Source organism: Bufo bufo, chromosome 9 (assembly GCF_905171765.1).
Source record: "Bufo bufo chromosome 9, aBufBuf1.1, whole genome shotgun sequence".
Taxonomy (NCBI): domain Eukaryota; kingdom Metazoa; phylum Chordata; class Amphibia; order Anura; family Bufonidae; genus Bufo; species Bufo bufo.
The window spans coordinates 158,504,000-158,525,125 of NC_053397.1; the positions used below are offsets into that span (position 1 = coordinate 158,504,000).

Below are 21,126 nucleotides of genomic sequence, written 5' to 3' on the forward strand. Positions count from 1 at the left end.
CAGGTCTGAAGTCACTTTGTGGGGCCTACATAGTGGATACCCCAATAAATGACCCCATTGTAGAAACTACACCCATCAAGTTACTTAAAACCGATTTTACTAACTTTATTAACCCTTTAGGCGTCCCACAAGAATTAAAGGAAAATGGAGATCAAATTTTATAATTTCACTTTTTTGGCAGATTTTCCATTTTAATCCAATTTTTTCTTTAACATATCGATGGTTAACAGCCAAACAAAACTCAATATTTATTACCCAGATTCTGCGGTTTACAGAAACACCCCACATGTTGTCATAAACTGCTGTATGGGCACACGGCAGGGCGCAGAAGAAAAGGAACTCCACATGGTTTTTAGATGCCATGTCCCATTTGAAGCCCCATGATGCACCCTTACAGTAGAAACTCCCAAGAAGTGATCCCATTTGGGAAACTAGGGGATAAGGTGCCAGTTTAATTGCTACTATTTTTGGGTACATATGATTTTTTGATCATTCATTATAACACTTTATGGGGCAAAGTGACCAAAAAATTGGTTGTTTTAGCACAGTTTCTATTTATTTCTTTTTACAGCATTCACCTGAGAGGTTCAGTCAAGTGACATTTTTATAGAGCAGATTGTTACGGACGTGGCGATACCTAATATGTATACTTTTTCTTATTTATTAAAGTTTTACACAATAATAGCATTTTTGAAACAAAAAAATTACGTTTTAATGTGTCCATGTTCTGAGAGCTATAGTTTTTTTATTTTTTGAGAGATTTTCTTATGTAGAGGCTCAGTTTTTGCGGGATGAGGTGACGGTTTTATTGGTACCATTTTGTGGGACATATGCGTTTTTGATCACTTGGTGTTGCACTTTTTGTGGTGTAAGGTGACAAAAATTGCTTGTTTTGACACATTTTTTTTTTTTTTTTTACGGTGTTCACCCGAGGGGTTAGGTCATGTGATATCTTTATAGAGCTGGTTTTTACGGACGCGGCAATACCTAATATGTATACTTTTTTTTTTTTATTTCACTTTAACACAATAATAGCATTTTTGAAACCAAAAAAATGATGTTTTAGTGTCTCCATGTTCTAAGAACTATATATATATTTTTTTTTTTTGAGATTTTCTTATGTAGGGGCTCATTTTTTGCGGGATGAGGTGACGGTTTTATTGGTACCTTTTTGTGGGACATACGTGTTTTTGATCACTTGGTGTTGTACTTTTTGTAATGTAAGGTGACAAAAATTGCTCGTTTTGCCAGTTTTTTTTTTTTACGGTGTTAACACGAGGGGTTAGGTCATGTGATATTTTTATAGAGCTGGTTTTTACGGACGCGGCAATACCAAATATGTCTATTTTATTTAATTTTTTCGATTTTTAACATTTTTTTTTATTCCTTAATTGGGGAATTTTTTTACATGTGAAACCTTTTTTTATTTTATTTTTTCAACCCTTTATTTTTATTTTTTTTATTTTACACTTTTTTCGTCCCCCATAAGGTCATACAAGACCTCTGGGGATCATTTACTTCACTTTTTCTTTTTTGTTTCACTGTTGATTTCTCCTGTAACTGGGGCTGACATAGTAGCCCCAGTTACAGGAGAAATACACTCCCCAGAGAGGCTGTACAGCATAATACTGCGCTGTACAGCCTCAGTGCAGGGCTGATCGAGGTCTGTGAAAGACCTCACACAGCTCCTGCACTCTCCGGTCCCGGCGGTCACATGACCGCCGGGCCGGAACAGGAAGCGCATAGCGCTTCCTGCTCTGTATACACAGCGCTCGGTGAGCGCTGTGTATGCAGCGATCCAGAAGGCAGGGACACCTGGGCACTGTCCCTGCCTTTTCTCTGGGTTGCCCTGCTGTCACTGACAGCGGGCAACCAGATCAGCAGCTGCACGATTAGCGTGCAGCTGCAGTTTCTGAACGGACGTTCTGGAACGTCCATTCAGAAGTAGACAACCACCTCCCGGACATTTATATCCTATGGGCGGACGGGAGGTGGTTAAAGAGTATGCCAAGAGGTAAGTGTGCATTAAGAAGAGGCACCCCACATTGGCCAGAACTCGAAAAACCTGTAGCAGACATAGTGAATGAGTTTCGCCAAAACGGTTATGTAGTGACACGAAATAAAATACGTTTGCACTTCAGTGGGCCAAATCTAACCCAGATCACAGCAACAGACTTAAGGCCACTGTATCCTGGTGTACTAGATTCTTGGAAAGGCATAATATGGTACTGAGGCAAAAGACAAAAATTGCACAACAATTACCTGCTGATCTTGATGCCAAAGTAAATAGTGTTGGAAGAGGGGTAGTCTTATACGGCGAGTATAGCCCAAACCCTATATTTTAACTGGAAAAGTTGGGGGTCGTCTTATACGCCGGAAAATGCGGTAATAAATTTATGGGTGGGGTAGACCTGTCAGACCAGGTACTCAAACCCTACAGTGCCATGTGAAAATCCAAGATATGGTATAAAAAACTTGTGGTGCACCTTACACAGGTTGCTTTATATAATGCATTTGTACTTTACAGAAATGCAGGCCAAGAGAGAACTTTTCTTGTATTTCAAGAAAATGCAATAAAGGCCCTCATATATGGAGACCGGGAGGAGGCAGGCCCCAGTACCACTTCTACATGTGAGGCAACAAGGATAGTGCCAGGACAGCACTTCCCCAGTGAAATTTCTCCCACGGCAAAATAGAACAAGCCGCTAAAATGTTGCCTTGTGTGTTACAAAAATGGTATAAGAAAGGAAACCAGCTATCAATGTGAAACATGTCCATCAAAACCTGGCCTTTGTATGAAAAGATGCTTCAAAATGTACCATACTAATTTTGATGTATAATTTTATACTTTTACTTTCATGAAACCCTTTTTATCCTTTCCTGTTGCCCAGTGAGAATTTATATTTTAGAAAAATCTTTGTCACTGCCTGCCCTGTGAGAGATCTGAGAAGATCGGATAGACTTGCATAGAAACATAGAATGTGTCGGCAGATAAGAACCATTTAGCCCATCTAGTCTGCCCAATATACTGAATACTATGAATAGCCCTTGGCCCTATCTTATATGAAGGATAGCCTTATGCCTTTCCCATGCATGCTTAAACCCCTTTACTGTATTTGCAGCTACCACTTCTGCAGGAAGGCTATTCCATGCATCCACTACTCTCTCAGTAAAGTAATACTTCCTGATATTACTTTTAAACCTTTGCCCCTCTAATTTAAAACTATGTCCTCTTGTAGCAGTTTTTCTTCTTTTAAATATTCTCTCCTCTTTTACCTTGTTGATTCCCTTTATGTATTTAAAAGTTTCTATCATATCCCCTCTGTCTCGCCTTTCTTCCAAGCTATACATGTTAAGGTCCTTTAGGCTGGGTTCAGACCTGAGCGTCTTTGATATGCGCGTTTAACGCGCGTTTTTGACGAGCGTTTTTTGCAATGGTAAACGCGCGTTTGACGCGCGTTTGTGTGATTGACTGCAATGTCCTATGGCCACAAACGCGCGTCAAAACGCCCCAAAGAAGCTCAAGTACTTGTTTGAGCGTAGGGCGTTTTACAGCGCGTTTTTCAGCGCTGTAAAACGCTCAAGTGAGAACCAGGGCCATAGGGAAGCATTGGTTTTCATGTGTTGAGCGTTTTACAGCGCGTTTGAACGCGCTGTAAAACGCTCAAGTGTGAACCCAGCCTTAGGCTACTTTCACACCTGCGTTCAGGTGTCCGCTCGTGAGCTCCATTTGAAGGCGCTCACAAGTGGCACCGAACGCAGCCGTCCAGCCCTAATGCATTCTCAGTGGAGACAGATCCACTGAGAATGCATCCGCCTGCCAGCGTTCAGCCTCCGCTCCGCTCAGTGAGCGGACACCTGAACGCTGCTTGCAGCGTTCGGGTGTCCGCCTGGCCGTGCGGAGGCGAGCGGATCCGTCCAGACTTATAATGGAAGTCAATGGGGACGGATCCGCTTGAAGATGACACTATATGGCTCAATCTTCAAGCGGATCCGTCCCCCATTGACTTTCAATGTAAAGTCTGAACGGATCCGCTCAGGCTACTTTCACACTTAGAAATTTTTCTAAGTTATAATGCAGACGGATCCGTTCTGAACGGATGCAAACGTCTGCATTATAGGAGCGGATCCGTCTGATGAAACATCAGATGGACCCGCTCCGAACGCTAGTGTGAAAGTAGCCTTAATCTTTCCTGGTAAGTTTTATCCTGCAATCCATGTACCAGTTTAGTAGCTCTTCTCTGAACTCTCTCCAAAGTATCAATATTCTTCTGGAGATATGGTCTCCAGTACTGAGCACAATACTCCAAATGAGGTCTCACTAGTGCTCTAGAGCGGCATGAGCACCTCCCTCTTTCTACTGGTAATGCCTCTCCCTATACACCCAAGCATTCTGCTAGCATTTCCTGCTGCTCTATGACATTGTCTGGCTACCTTTAAGTCTTCTGAAATAATGACCCCTAAATCCCTTTCCTCAGATACTGAGGTTAGGACTGTATCGCTGATTTTATATTCTGCTCTTGGGTTTTTACACCCCAGGTGCATTATCTTGCACTTATCAACATTAAATTTTAGTTGCCAGATTTTTGACCATTCCTCTAGTTTTCCTAAATCTTTTTCCATTTGGTGTATCCCTCCAGGAACATCAACCCTGTTACAAATCTTTGTGTCATCAGCAAAAAGACACACCTTACCATCAAGGCCTTCTGCAATTTCGCTGATAAAGATATTAAACAATATGGGTCCCAGAACAGATCCCTGAGGTACCTCACTGGTAACAAGACCATGGTCTGAATATACTCCATTGACTACAACCCTCTGTTGTCTGTCCCTCAGCCACTGCCTAATACATTCAACAATATGGGAGTCCAAGCCCAAAGACTGCAATTTATTGATAAGCCTTCTATGTGGGACAGTATCAAAAGCCTTACTAAAGTCTAGATAAGCTATGTCTACTGCACCTCCGCCATCTATTATTTTAGTCACCCAATCAAAAAAATCTATAAGATTAGTTTGACATGATCTCCCTGAAGTAAACCTATGCTGTTTTTCATCTTTCAATCCATGGGATTTTAGATGTTCCACAATCCTCTCCTTAAAGGGGTTATCCGAGTAGTTTTTCTGTTCTTTCTATGTTCCTAACTAGGCAAATATAACAGCTTTCCAATTAACTCACTTTATCTCCGGTGGCTGGTTTCTCAGATTTCACTGAGGGTCACATGACCTGTGATGTCAGCTTCTCCCCCTGCTCTGATAAAGGTCGTTTACAAGCCATCACTGTGCTGGCCACGCCCCCTTCACTGCCATCTACACTCTGCTAGGATTCTTAACCCCTTCAGCTGCACAGCTCTGCAGGTAGTGAGGAGACAATTCTGGGCACTGGAGCTGATATACTAGAGAGAGCATTGCACAAGAAAGTAGCGGGAAGATCCTGTGTGTATTAGCAGTGTCATTATACAGGTGGGACTTGTAGTTCTACACTTACAACATGCTGCAGAGTCTCCCAGCAGGCAGACATGTCACTCAGGGCAGCTCTTGTATTCACTCCCTTAGCAGAGCAGGGGGAGGGGCAGAGATTGTTTTTATTGCATGTAACTAAAGGGCCAGAAAAGAACCAGGGAAATGAGGAAATATATATTTTTTTTTTTGCATAAAACTTGCTTAGCTCAGTTATATATCAGATATTCAGTGCTATATTATTTTTTTTCATAACTCGGACAACCCCTTTAAGTATGGTTTAAATTAATTTCCCCACTATTGATGTCAGGCTTACTGGCCTATAGTTGCCTGATTCCTCCCTACTACCTTTCTTGTGAATGGGCACAACATTTGCTAATTTCCAATCTTCTGGGACGACTCCTGTTACCAGTGATTGGTTAAATAAATCTGTTAATGGTTTTGCTAGTTCACCGCTAAGCTCTTTTAATAGCTTTGGGTGTATCCCATCAGGCCCCTGTGACTTATTTGTATTAATTTTAGACAGCTGACTTAGAACCTCTTCCTCTGTAAAAACACATGCATCAAAAGATTCATTAGTCTTCCTTCCTAACTGAGGTCCAGAAGTATTCACTGAGGCAGTCAGCTAGTATTCATTGAGGCAGTCAGCTAGTTCTGCAGCACGTGAGTCTATCTGACAGGTCTTTCTGTGTTTCCTTTCTGTTTGTTGTTGTGGGCAGGATCCCACCTCTCCACAGGTTCTGCTCGTTAGCTGTTTAAGAGGCTCTATTTAAGTCTGCCTCTTACTGCTGACTTTGCGGTTAATATTTTCCTTATAGAGTTCTATACTGGGTGTTTGTGGATCCTCTACTTCCCGCTCGTCTCAAGCTAAGTCCTCCTGTTTTCTCCTTAGTGCGTGTGTTGCTGCTAGGTCTCACAGTGGAAGGTACCAACTGTCTCATTCCCTTCTCCCTAAGTTAGGGTTTGCTACAGTGTCAGCAGGGCTTAGGTTCCAGCATATGAGTTCGTTCACCATCAGGACTTGCTCATATTGTCAGCAGTCAGGGAGAGGCTCAGGGATTGTTAGGAGGTTACCATTCCCTCCTCCCTAGCTTTAAGGCCTAGTCTGTTTACCTGTTGCTGTTTGTTTACTTGGTGTTCCTCTTATCCCCACCTTGTCTAAATAAGGCTTCACACATTGTCTAAATAAGGCTTCACACATCCGCAATTCCATTCCGCATTCTGCGGAACGGAATTGCGGACCCATACATTTCTATGGGGCCGCACGACATGCGGCCCCGATCCGGAATTGCGGCCCCGCACTTCTGGGTCCGCAATTCCGATCCTGAAAAAAATAGAACATGTCCTATTCTTGTCCGCAATAGCGGACAAGAATAGGCATATTCTCTTAGTGCCGGCAATGTGCGGTCCGCAAAATGCGGAACGCACATTGCCGCTGTCCGTGTTTTGCGGATGCGTGGATCCGCAAAACACACACGGATGTGTGAATGGACCCTTATTCCAAATAAATTTAATGTATAATGTATATAATTATAATAAAACAAAAAATCCACTACACCTCTAGATGAATACCTTAGTGGGAGTAGTTTCCAAAATGTGGTCACTTATTGGGGGTTTCCACTGTAGGGGTACCTCAGGATCTATTCAAGTGAAACATTGTGCCTAAAAACCTTTCCAGCAACATCTGTCCTCCAAAAACCGTATGGCGCTCTTTTGCATCTGAACCATGCTTTGTGCCAATATATTAGTTTACAAACAAGTACGGGGTGTTGCCATATTTAAGAGTAAACGGTTAATAAATTGTGGTTGCATTTTCTCCTTTTGCCCCTTGGGAAAATTAGAAATGTGTGCCTAAAGCAACATTTTCATTAAGAAAAATGCAATTTTTCATTTTTATGGCCAAGTGTTTCTAAATTCTAGGAAACGCCTGTTCGGCCAAAGGGCTCACTGATCCACTTAAAAAATTCCTTAGGGGGTTTAGTTTCCAAAATAGGGTCACTTTTTGGGGGTTTCCACTGTAAGGCCACCTCAGGGTGTCTTCATATGCGACATAGCTCCCAATTACCATTCCAGCTAAATCCGCTGCTCCTTCCACTCTGAAGCCTGCTGTGCGCCCATACATCGTTTTCTGAGCACAAATGGGGTGTTGTCGTATTCAGGGGAAAATGGGGAACACAATGTGGGGTGCATTTTGTCCTGTTTCCTCTTGTGAAAGTGAAAAATGTGTGTGTAAAGCAACTTTTTCTGAAAAAAAAATAAAAATTTTTCATTTTTACAGCCAAGCGTTTCCTAATTCTGTGAATCGCCTGATGAGTCACTTTTTGGGGGTTAACACTGTAATGGTACCTTATGGTGTGTTCAATTGCAAGATGGCGCCATTTTTTTGGAAATCATTGTAATTTTTCATTTTCATAGCCAATTCCATGAATCACCTTTGAGGACAAAGTTCTCACTACACATCTTGAAATATTCTTTGAGGGGTGTAGTTTCCATAATGGGGTCACTTTTTGGGGGTTTCCACTCTAGGGGTACCTCAGGGTGTCTTCATATGCGACTAAGCTCCAAAAAGCCAATCCTGCAAAATCTATCCTCCAGAAGCACTATGGCGCTACTTCTCTTTTGAACCCTGCCATTTCTGGAAAAAAATGTAATATATCTTTTTCACAGCCAAGCATTTCCTAATTCTGTGAAACGCCTGATAGGTCAAAGTGCTCACTACACACCTTGAAATATTCCTTGAGGGGTGTAGTTTCCCGAATGGGGTCACTTTTTGGGGGTTTCCACTATAGGGCCACCTCAGGGTGTCTTCATATGCGACTAAGCTCCCAATTACCATTCCTGCTAAATCTGCTCTCTAAAAGCCATATGGTGCTCCTTCCACTCTGAAGCCTGCTGTGCGCCCATACATCAGTTTTTGAGCACACATAGGATGTTTCTGTAAGCTCCAGATTCAGCGTAATAGATTTTGAGTTTTGTTTGGCTGTTAACCCTTGATGTGTTGCAGAAAAAAATAGATTTAAATTTTAAATCTGCAAAAAAAAAAAGTGAAATTTTGAAATTTCATTCCCATTTTCATTTAATTCTTGTGGGTCACCTAAAGGGTTAACAAAGTTTGTAAAATCAGTTTTGAATAGCTTGAGGGGTGTAGTTTCTAAAATGGGGTGATTTATGGGTGGTTTCTAATGTGTAAGCCCCAGAAAGTGACTTCATAACTGAACTGGTCATGAAACAATTGGGGTTTGGAAAAGTTCTTAAACGTTTTAAGATTTGCTTCTAAACTTCAAAGCCTTCTAACGTCCCCAAAAAATAAAATGTCACTTTCAAATTGATCTAAACATAAGGTAGACATATGGGGAATTTAAAGTAATAACTAATTTTGGAAGTATTATTATCTATTATAAAAGTAGAGAAATGTAAATTTGAAAATTTTCTTATTTTTTTGTAAATTTGGTATTTTTTTTATAAATTAAAATGATTTTTTTTTACTCCATTTTACCACTGTCTTGAAGTACAACATGTAACGAGAAAAGAATCTCAGAATGGCCTGGATAACTAAAAGCGTTTAAAAGTTGTTACCACATAAAACGACACATGCCAGATTTGCTAAAAATAGCCTGGTCCTTAAGGGGAAAAATGAGTCCTGAAGGGGTTAAAGGAGACTCATGTCCTCGTTGCTTAAATGCAACTGGCATCACGACAACTTGCTCTAACAGAGGGACATATGTCGTAAAAACCTCTTAATGGGTAAGGGATACCCCAGACGCTGGCAACTGCCCGCTGCATCCCAATTGGTGTCACGGACAACTCTTTCACTTTAAGGGACTCCGGGTCGTACTCAATCCGTTGCAAATTGCTTGCTCAATTGGACTGTGTTAAGCATATATTACACAGACCGATTGAGCAAGTGATTGTCGGCAATGATCTCCTCCGCAGTAATTAGCACGATCTGCCGCCGGCAAATTATGATTTTGAAGCCTGCGTTTGCTTGTTCATCGGGCAATCGGTGACAGTATTACACTGCAAGATGATCACTAACAAGTATTCATACAAACGCTTGTTAGTGATCATCTGCCAAAAAATCAGCCTAACCCTAATACACTAACTTTATAGATTAGTGGAAGCCGCAGCATGGCAGGACTTTGTCATTGGCTTCTGAGAGCAGCTGGCTGGTGTGCAGTGGGACTTTGTCAGTCAGTCAGGCAGGTTGGCACCTGGGCAAAGACAACTGACACAGAACCGACACTGAACTAGCCGCTGCTAAGCTCAACAAGAACGAAGGGTGGCTCCATCTTACACCTTGGCGGCGCAGTCGTGGTGTTGTTTAAAGGCTACGACTGTGCAAATTGGTGGACCAGCAGTCTCCGGTCACTGCTGCGCCACCATTTAGCCTAACACTGCAGTGTAGAAGAGAAGAAGATTTTCTCATCTCTCTTCTACTTCTGCGATGTTGAGGTGTGTGCTGGTTACTGCCTATGAGTTTCAAGTTCATTGGGGAAAAATATGAAAAGAAAAATTTCAGCACCGGACGCACATGCAAAGCACTGCCCCCCGGGACCCTATCGCCGAGTGTTGTGGTGTGGCCTATATGTGTCACGGTGCTCCTACATGGATACAGCGGGACCCCAGGCTTTGGCTCCGTAGCATTAAAAAGGGGAATAATTGACGGATGAAGGAAAAATAACTTGAGTCCAGACCTTGTTGTGAAGTTCAACGGCAGCTTTACTTGAATAAACTTTCATCCAAACGATTGGCAGGCTTTGTCTTGGCTCCAGTAGGCTTTATCATTAAACTAGAAGGCAAACTCAATAACTGCTTTCTCTCTTTCTCTGTTTTACTGACAGGCCTGCTTAATAACTTTGTTTTCTTTCTTAATGCTGCACTAAATTCTGCTTAAAGGGGTTATCCCATCTTAGACAATGGGGGCATATTGCTAGGATATGCCCCCATTGTCTGATAGGTGTGGGTCCCACCTCTGGGACCCGCACCTACAAGGAGAACGGAGCCGGCTAGAGTTGTGCCTGGAGGACCCGGTGTCCGTCCACCACCAGGCGCAGCTCCCCGCCTCTCCCATTGAAGGGAATGGGAGCGCACTGCGCATGCGCAGCCACCGCTATCATTCATTTCTATGGGGCCGACGGAAATAGCTGAGCCAGCGCTCAGCTCTTTTCGGCGGCTCTATAGAAATAAATGGAGGGCGGCTGCGCATGCTCAGTGCGGGTTCCTCAACTTTCTCTACTCAGTTCTTCTTGTAGGTGCAGGTCCCAGAGGTTAGACCCGCACCTATCAGACAATGGGAGCATATCCTAGCTATATGCCCCCATTGTCTAAGATGGGATAACCCCTTTAAGTCTGGTTTCTGTACTTTTGATCTGCTCTGGTATCCTTGGATGGGGTGCTGTCATTATATGAAAAGTCACCATGTAGCCATACCCTTTTGTGCCGTGTGATGCATGATGCCGCATCCTTACTGTATGTTGTGCCGGGATGATACGTCATTCCCCAGTGCCTATAAATGGTCTAAGGGTGTGTGACATGTCACAGAATGGGTGGGACCTGTGGGAAAAGTGTGTGGCGTCTCCAAAAACTAATATCCATGCCTAAATATTAAACATATAAAATGAATTTGGTAGTTTACTTAAAAACAGCCTGTGTGTTTTATTTTTTATATCTGAGAACTAAATGGAATCAGGCAGGGAAGGATATAAATTCAGAACTCTCAAGTGTCCATCTTTTGACCCGTGTTCCTCTTTGCTCCTTAAAGGGGTTGTCCGGGTTTAGAGCTGAACCCAGACATATTCCCTTCTTCCCCCAGGCAGCCCCTCTGAGACTAGGGTGGCCAGACGTCCCGTTTTAGGCTGGACAGTCTGGTTTTCTGGCTCCCTGTCCTCCCTCTGGTGCAGTGCCTGGATGGACACAGGGATGTCCACCCTTTCAGTAGCTCACGCTCAGACAGCAGCATTGTGCTGTCTAAGCGTGAGCTACAGCAACTGACTGAGGCTTCTCTCACCCCCAGTCAGTCACTAGAGCCGCAGACATGGCTTCCTGTGGCTGACTGAGGGGGAGAGAAGCGCCCCTGGCTGCCACCAGCTCACCTTCAGGTCTGAAAGTTCTACCCTCTCCTCCCCCGTGTTTTTTCTCGGCCAGCGGTGGGGGTAGGGTGACCACATTTCCTAACTGCCATTCAGGGACACTTACTTTCACAAGTGCATTTCGTCAAACTTATACTTGAGACTGGGCCGGTTCTAGGTGAAATGGGGCCCTTGGGCGAAAAACAATAAGGCCACCCCCCCCCCCATGACACTTGATGACTTTTACAGAAGAAACTGTATATTGTGTGGCACAGTGTATGCTGTATGTGTATAACATAAACATATTTCATATGAAAACTTACAATTACTTGACTTGGCCCTTGGGGATCTCGGACGCCACTTCAACACTTGGCTGGGGGGCTCGGCGGAGCTGATGTTGTGTTTTATCCTAATGAGAAAGATTTCATAATAAGGATTTGGAGAAGGGGCAGAGGGGTCACAGAGCAGGGAGAGGCTGGTGCTGCTACTAGGGGGTCATACCATGGGGGAGTAATAAAGCCCATCATAATGCCCTCCAGTAGAAATAATTCTCCTTATAATGTGACAAAAAATGCAAAAAATACCCCCTTGTAATGCCCCCCAGTTGAGCTAATGTCCCCATAGTGCCCCCATAATGTGCCAGTATAAAATACCCCTATATAGTGCCCCCAGTAAATGCCCCATAGTGCTCCTCTCCCCCTCCCTCCTAGTGCCCCCCATAATGTACCAGTATAAAATGCCCCATATATAGTGCCCCAGTAGATGCCCTCAGTGTCCCCTATAATTTGTAAGTATAAAATACCACTTCTCAGTGCCCCCGTAGATGACCCCATAGTACTCCTCTCCCACCTTCCCCATAGTACCCATCATAATGTGTCCCAGTATAAAATGCCCCTATACAGAGCCCCCATATAAAATAACTGTTCTTTGTGGCCTCAGTAGATGCCCCTATAGTGCCCACCAATAATGTGCCAGTAAGAAGTGCCCCCAATGTGCCAGTAATAAGTGCCCCCATAGATGTTCCCCAATAATATGCCAGTAGCCACAGCCCCCCCACCATCATGTGCCAGTAGCCACAGCCTCCCCTATATCATGTTCCAGTAGCCACAGCCCCCCTATATCATGTGCCAGTAGCCAGAGCCCCCCTATATCATGTGCCAGTAGCCAGAGCCCACCCTATATCTTGTGCCAGTAGCCACAGCCCCCCTATATCATGTTTCAGTAGCCACAGCCCGCCTATATCATGTGTCAGTAGCCAGAGCCCCCCCTATATCATGTGCCAGTAGCCAGAGCCCACCCTATATCATGTGCCAGTATCCAGAGCCCCCCCCTATATCATGTGCCAGTAGCCAGAGCCCCCCTATCATGTGCCAGTAGCCAGACCCCCCCCATTATGTGCCAGTAGCCAGAGCCCCCCTATCATGTGCCAGTAGCCTGAGCCCCCCCATCATGTGCCAGTAGCCTGAGCCCCCCCATCATGTGCCAGTAGCCAGAGCCCCCCCATCATGTGCCAGTAGCCATAGGCCCCCCTATCATGTGCCAGTAGCCATAGGCCCCCCTATCATGTGCCAGTAGCCTGAGCCCCCCCATCATGTGCCAGTAGCCATAGGCCCCCCTATCATGTGCCAGTAGCCTGAGCCCCCCATCAACATGTGCCTAGGCCCCCCTATCATGTTCCAGTAGCCATAGGGCCCCCTCTATAATGTGCCAGTAGCCATAGCCCCCCCTATCATGTGCCAGTAGCCATAGCCCCCCTATCATGTGCCAGTAGCCTGAGCCCCCCATCAACATGTGCCAGTAGCCATAGGCCCCCTATAATGTGCCAGTAGCCATAGGCCCCCCTATAATGTGCCAGTAGCCATAGGGCCCCCCTTATCATGCCCCTGTAGCCATAGCCCCCCCCCCAATCATGTGCCAGTAGCCACCAGTATTGACAAAAAAAAACAAAAAACACTTATACTTACCTCCTTGGCAGTGATGTGATGCAGGCCTCTTCCGGCCTGTGTCCCGCGCTGTACGGCTCAGGGCTCAGGCGGTGGCCTGCAGCCTCTCAGAGGAAGGGACACACCTCTCCCTCCCTGCTCTGCTGCACAGCCATCTGTATCGCTGTCCTGAGGATGGCGATACAGATGACTGGAGATGAGCGCTTCCACAATGGAAGCGCTCATCTCCGGCCCCTTGCCTCTATGGAAGCGCCGGCCCTGACTGTCACAACAGCAGCGGTCGGCGGCTCAGGTCATTCCGGGACACTGCATTGTCCCGGAATGAGGGTGACCGGGACCCGGGACAGACTCTCCAAATGCGGGACTGTCCCGGGCGATCCGGGACACGTGGTCACCCTAGACCGTGTGGGCGTGGCTTCACTGAGGTGGGGTGTGTGGCTTCATGTGGTTTGGAGGCGTGGTTTGGGGCGTGACGGGTGAGGTCCGGCTTTCTAGGGTGAAGCCATTGGCCACCCTGAGATGCTCCGATGCTCTCCCTTGCCCTGTGCTGAACCGCGCAGGTCAAGGGCTTTTTCATTAGATCCGGTGACGTACCGGGTCTCTGCTAGGTGGAGGCTTCTGCCTAGCAGTGTTCCTGGTGATGTCACCGCCACTAATGGGTGGGCTTTAGCGCTGGCCTAGCCTGTAAAACAGCTAGGGCAGCGCTAAAGCCCACCCATTAGTGCCGGTGACATCACCGCCTAGCAGTGTAAAACAGAAACAAATAGCCCTTGTCCTGTGGGCAAAGGGGGACATCAGAGCACGATATTCTCGGATGCACATCTCAGAGGGGCTGCCTGGGTGAAGAAGGGTCTGAACCCCAACACCCCTTTAAATGTCCCTCTTTTTGATCTGAGGCACAGATTTGCATTATTACATTTTACAACATTTAAAGTCTTTGTCCGGTTCCTATCTGTATATCAGAGCTCTTCTTGTATATTATTTCATTATCTAATGCATTTTGGATTCTGGTAATTTATATATTTAGATAATTTTAGCTCTATTTTGTAAAAGAACCCTATTGTACTGTGCAAATATTTCTGGCTCTTTCACACAATGAACACAAGGTATGATAAACTGCTGACCCTCATAGGCTTGAGCTTTGCTGACCGCAGCTTCTTTCTCAGGTAAAATGCATGACTACATGAAGAGGACATATTCATTCTGTAACATGGAGAGGACTCGTTTCGTCCACTAGAGGTCGCACTAATACCGCGTACTGCTCTCAGTCACGTGATCGCGATCAGCCGTCTCGTCACTTCTGGTCCAAGATGGCTGCTCTGAGAAGGAACCTGATGCAAAATGTAAGAGGGTTTATGTGGGGTCGTAGAGGAACGCCGAGGAAGGAAATAACGGGGGCTATACTAAGCAGATGAGAGCGTTTTCATAGGCAGGCTTCGTTCTGTAGCTGCCAGGAGCACTTGGTGCAGGCAGAGTGGTCGCACTGGTATAGCTTGCATGTGGGAGTCTGTGGATTAGAAATGGGCTTTTTGGCAAAGTTTGGTAGGATTTTACAACAGAACCGTTTGGAACATATTCCAATTCCTGGTGTAAAACTGCAGCCGCTTTGAATATTATCTTATTAAAGGGAGCAAGATACTTTCAGCAGTACTTAGCCCTCTACCTGCCAGTTCCGCCATCTCCGCTGCGATCATGTGACCGCCTGGACTGGCTGCAGGGCCTTCCCCCGAGGTCCGGTCTGGACCGACTCCTGCGTCTTCAGGACCTCAGCGGAAGAGCCCGCAGTCACATGGGGGCAGCGAGATGGCGGAATCGACAAGCGGGACAGAAGGATAAGTGCTGAAATTATTTCGCTTCCACAGGTTAAATGACAGAGGGATTTTAGTAAAAGCCCATTTTTAGCCCATTTTTTTTTATTTTTTTTTGTAGATGAATTTGGTAAATGCCTAAAAAAAAAAAATTATTAAAAAAACGTACCAACCTAAGAAAGATGCTGCAAATAAAAATGCACTTTTTCATATGTGTTTTATAGTTCACTATTCATCATCTGTCCTTAGAAAAGTAAAAATGTGCCAGGACAGTCCTTTTAAACACATGATTTTTGTAAAACCACTTTGTGAAACTGTATGTAAAAGGGTATTCCGGCTGCTAAAGGGGACCTGTCACCGCTCATTGTCTTCATGTATCCCCCATGTAATAACCATTCTGCAGCTTCTACTCTCATGGCTCTATGTTGTGCCATTCCTTTATTATTACTACTAGAAGTTATGAGTGAATTGCTAGCAGTCTGCAGTAAGGGTACAGAGGGGAGTAACCAGTTGGGGGTGTGAACCTGCACAGTCTGACAATGGCAGCACTGATTGGATAGAGTGAGACTGTGCAGGGACACACCCCAAACTGGTCACCACCCCTCTGTACCCTTACTGCAGACTGCTAATAATTCACACATAACTTCTAGTAGAAATAATAGAGGAACGGCACAACATAGAGCCATGAGAATCGATGTTCCAGCATTGGTATTACATGGGGAATGCATGCAGATAATGAAACAGACATGTCAGTAGTGGTGACAGGTCCTCTTTAAAATCTATTGGCGGTAACTATCCGATCAAATGACGAGAATGGGTTCCCCGTACCACAGGGAGCCCCTGAAATAAAGGTAGTGGCCGGTCAGCCATGCCCACTGCTGCTCCATTCATTTCTATGGGCGTTCTGGAAATGTCCAGGTACTGTACTCTGTGGAGATGAATGGACGCAGGCTTTAGCTGACCCTCTGTCTGTACCTCTCAGAGCCTCCTGAATGACTTTTAACAAGCGGAAATACCCCTGTAAGGGCCTATATCTGCTGAGAGAACAAAAAACCGCTCAAAATGTGGAAATACTAAACTATTTGATAATCTTGTACGTACACATAGGATGTAAATTCTGCAGTTGCACTTTTTTATTTACCCATTTACTAAGTGTCTCATTCAGGATACATTTTCCTGATGCTTTTGTGCTGTATATTTATTTAGATTTCTTGCCTCGTAGGAAAGATTACATGTTTTTTAGGTCTTCTTATTATGTTGCTTATACTTCTTATATTCCATAATTAGAGGGGTATTCTGGTTATGACAAGTTATCCTCTATCCACAGCATAGGGTAGAAATATTGGGTAGGTGGGGAACCACTGGCACCCCCATGGATTACAGATGCCCTGTAGCCCGAAATGAATCAAGCTGCAGGTCTAGCACACACACTGCTGTTCCATTCATTCTCCATGGGACGGCTGGACGTCTTCAAAGTCTCCTAGAGAATGAATCGAACAGCACACGCCGGACCAGCTGCTCCATTCATTTCGGGGTATGGGGCCTCTGTTCTCGTGACCGTTGGGGAGGATAACTTGTCATCCCTCTTGTTTCAATTAGACATCTTTTTGATGTTTCTTTTTAGGTGTAATTAAGGATATGTTACTTTGTTGTGGTGTTCTGAGGTTTTTACACATGTAGCACGCCTCACATTTCTAAGTATAGCTTTTTTTATTTACATTTTAGGCAGTAAAATGAGGAGCTGTCTGTATAAAACAGTGGGGTGTCGGTGTTACCGGAGGCAGAACAATGTGATAGTGTCTAAAATCAATACAGGGAGGAGGTGCCACTCAATAAAAACACAGAGGCAATTATATGAGGCCACCATATGTATATACCAAAACGACACTAAATATAAAGAAAAAAAAGATACGTACATTAGCAGTGTATCTAGGGCCTACTAAATCTGTATGCCGCCACATTGACATCTAGACCACTTCAGAGTTAGTACAATGTTATTAGGTTACTTTAAAGGGGTTGTCACATCTCAGACAATGGGGGCATATCACTAGAATATGCCCCCATTGTCTTATAGGTGCTGGTCTGATAGAAAGCCCCAAAACTGTTGGAGGGCGCACTGCGCATGCGCAGCCACCCTCCATTCATTCTCTATGGGGCCGCCGAAAGTAGCCGAACGCTGGCTCGGCTGTTTCCGTCAGGCTCCTAGAAATGAATGGGTGCGGTGACCGGTCATGCGTGGTGCGCTCCCATTCACTTCTATGAGGAGAGCGCTTGGTGGTTGCCGGACCAGCGTCCTCCAGCCACCACTTTGCAGAGCTCTGTTCCCGATATAGGTGCGGGTCCCAGCACCGGGTACGCTCCCATTCACTTCTATGAGGAGAGCGCTTGGTGGTTGCCGGACCAGAGTCATACGGCCACCACTTTGCAGGGCTCGGTTCCCGATATAGGTGCGGGTCCCAGCGGTGGGACCGGCACCTATAAGACTAATCCTAGCGATATGCCCCCATTGTCTGTGATGAGACAACCCCTTTAAAATATCAGTTAGATAGTATGATCACTCACAGACCAGCTTGTTGATAGTGTGGCTGCAGCTGGGGCATTTCCTTCTTTCCACTGGATATCCCATACACAATATATGGAATATCGTTGTCACTTAAAGGGGTTGTCTTACTTCAGCAAATGGCATTTATCATGTAGAGAAAGTTAATACAGGGCACTTGCTAATGTATTGTGATTGTCCATATTGCCTCCTTTGATCCAGCAAGCAACCAATCAGACATGCCACTTGCTGAAGTGACACAGCCCCTTTAATGCAGTAATGTAAACAGCCATCTCTAGCTGCCTGCCCTATGGATGTTCTCCCTCCACTTGGAGGTACTGCCACGACAAGGAGGACACCACTCTTGGTGGCTGACCCTGTATGTCCCTCAGACACCCTATAAACATCAGTAAAAATGAGTTATAGATTGTCCCAACTAATTCAAGGCCAGGCTACTGCAGGCACCATCCCATGTATGACATCCTCTTCACAGTGCTGTTAGCACGTTGGTCAGATACTCCACGGTGAAGGGTGCTGCACTTTGTATCTGCCTCATACACTATGCCTAGTAGTAGTTGTAGCCTTCCAGAAAATGCATTTTCAGTTTTGGACAAGTGACTGTTGTAGTTTTTGTTGCTTGACATTAAATGAATTGTGGGGTTTTTACAGGAGCAGTTGAGTTGGACAGATGACCTCCCCCTCTGCCATTTATCTGGCATAGGATCCACTACAAACAGGTCCTATAACTCAGAAGGAGTCCCCAAGGAAGAGCATCCCTGTGAAGACAACTGGCTCAAGTTCAGGTTGATCCCGTGGTGATTCGTAACTCGCTAAACTTCTTATGTGCAGAATATAGTTGTATTAACAAGATAAAGGGGTTATCTGAAACTGATGGCCTCTTCTTAGGATAGACATCTATGTTAGGTCAGTGGGGGTCCGACTCTCGCCACCCCCGCTGTTCAGCTGTTTAAAGCAGTGCTCATTCAAGCTGAAGTGTCCTGTGGTCATAGTGTCACTACCTCATTACTTCCACAGTGTCCTGGGTCTGGTCCTGGTCCCACAGGGATATAGTCAGTAGTGTCCTGGGTCTGGTCCTGGTCCCATGTGGCTGCATCAGTAATAAACTGTTTCCAAGGATATTGGACATGAAGGGTTGAGATGAAGGACATGACCGCATGCAACTTTCTGCTTTCATAACAAAATTTCCAACACATTTTATGCTTGTAAATATTGTACGTGAAACATTGGTTCTAATATTACCTCAGATCTGAACTCAGAAAATATGAGGTGATATAGAGTAGAGAGTTCAATGGACTATGCCACATACAGTGCTCGGCTATTCCGCTAGATAGGGGGTAACTTTAATTCTGGCTACAGACTTTTTAAATGGGCTGTCTCACTTCAGCTAATGGCATTTATCATGTGTAGAGAAAGTTAATACAAGACACTTACTAATGTATTGTGATTGTCCATATTGCCTCCTTTGTTGGCTTGATTAATTTTTCCATCACATTATACATTGCTCGTTTCCATGGTTACGACCACAGCATCGATGGCCCTATTTGCGCACTACAGGAAAAGGCACCATCGTCTGGTGTGCTCATAGGCTGGTACTTTTTCCTATAGGGTTCAATCACGGCCGCTGCTGCTGGATTGCAGGGTGGTCGTAACCATAGAAACGAGCAGTGTATAATGTGATGGAAAAATGAAAGGGTATCTGTCAACAGATTTAACCCTATTAAGCTAGCTGACATTAGCGATGTGCTAATGTCAGCTAAACCAAACTAGCCTATTCCTACTTTTATCTATGCCCCCGTTACTCCAGAAATATAACTTTTATAATATGCTAATTATCCTCTAGGAGCAGGGGGCCAGGTAGCACTCGCATCTGTCTGCCAGCCCTGTGCTCTGGTGAAATCTCGTGCCGTTCGGCATTCGGGGCAGGCGCGGTGAGGGAAGGAAAGACGCTCGCAGGCTGCCAGCTTCCTCACCGCGCCTGCGGGGGCATAGATAAGAGTAGGAATAGGCTAGTTAGGTTTAGCTGTCATTAGCACATCGCTAATGTCAGCTAGCTTAATATGGTTAAATCTGGTGACAGAAACCCTTTAAGTAAGGCTACTTTCACACTAGCGTTCGGGGCTCCGCTTGTGAGTTCCGTTTGAAGGCTCTCACAAGCGGCCCCGAATGGATCCGTACTGCCCTAATGCATTCTGAGTGGACGTGGATCCGCTCAGAATGCATCAGTCTGGCACCGTTTGTCCTCCGCTCCGCTCAGCAGGCGGACACCTGAACGCAGCTTGCAGCGTTCGGGTGTCCGCCTGGCCGTGCGGAGGCAAACGGATCCGTCCAGACTTACAATGTAAGTCAATGGGGACGGATCCGTTTGAAGATGACACAATATGGCTCAGTTTTCAAACGGATCCGTCCCCCATTGACTTTCAATGTAAAGTCAAAACGGATCCGTTTGCATTAGCATGAACAAAAAAAAAAAAAAAAAATTTTTTTTTTTTTTGTTCATGGTAATGCAAACGAATCCGTTCTGAACGGATCTAAGCGTTTGCATTATAGGTGTGGATCTGTCTGTGCAGATACCAGACGGATCCGCACCTAACGCAGCTGTGAAAGTAGCCTAAGCCAGTAAAGAAAGCAATATGGACAATTCTCTACATGATAAAGGCCATTTGCTGGTGAGACAACCTCTTCAAATGTGACCAGTTCACACAGATCTATTACATTTTGCTTTCAGTTTGACAACATGTTCAACAAGACAGGCACGCCTAAACCCTTTAAGGCTACTTTCACACTAGCGTTCTGGGCTCCGCTTGTGAGCTCCGTTTGAAGGGGCTCACAAGCGACTCCGAACGCATCCGTCCAGCCCTAATGCATTCTGAGTGGAGGCGGATCCACTGAGAATGCATCAGTCTGCCAGCGTTCAGCCTCCGCTCCGCTCAGCAGGCGGACACCTGAACACTGCTTGCAGCGTTCGGGTGTCCGCCTGGCCGTGCGGAGGCAAGTGGATCCGTCCAGACTTACAATGTAAGTCAATGGGGACGGATCCGTTTGAAGTTGACACAGTATGGCTCAATTTTCAAACGGATCCGTCCCCCATTGACTTTTAATGTAAAGTCTGGACGGATCCGTCTGAAGCTACTTTCACACTTAGGATTTTTTCTACAATATAATGCAGACGGATCCATTCTGAACGGATCCCATCGTCTGCATTATATGAGCGGATCCGTCTGGGCAGACATCAGACGGACCCGCTCCGAACGGTAGTGTGAAAGTAGCCTAATACTGTACTGTACCGATTT

The 21,126-nt window shown here is 45.3% G+C and overlaps 1 protein-coding gene across 2 annotated transcripts in view; it reads left to right on the forward strand.

The window, feature by feature from the left end:
* The first annotated feature begins 14,741 nt into the window (after positions 1 to 14,741).
* Positions 14,742 to 21,126, forward strand: part of TAB1 (TGF-beta activated kinase 1 (MAP3K7) binding protein 1) — a 99,734-nt gene continuing 93,349 nt past the window's right edge. The window contains exons 1-2 of one of the 2 annotated variants that reach the window (XM_040407138.1): positions 14,742 to 14,811; positions 18,485 to 18,618. In XM_040407138.1, coding sequence (XP_040263072.1) covers positions 14,779 to 14,811; positions 18,485 to 18,618 — 167 coding nt within the window. In that variant the 5' untranslated portion in view covers positions 14,742 to 14,778. The remainder of the gene's footprint in view (positions 14,812 to 18,484; positions 18,619 to 21,126) is intronic. The other variant, XM_040407139.1, reaches the window with a different exon arrangement.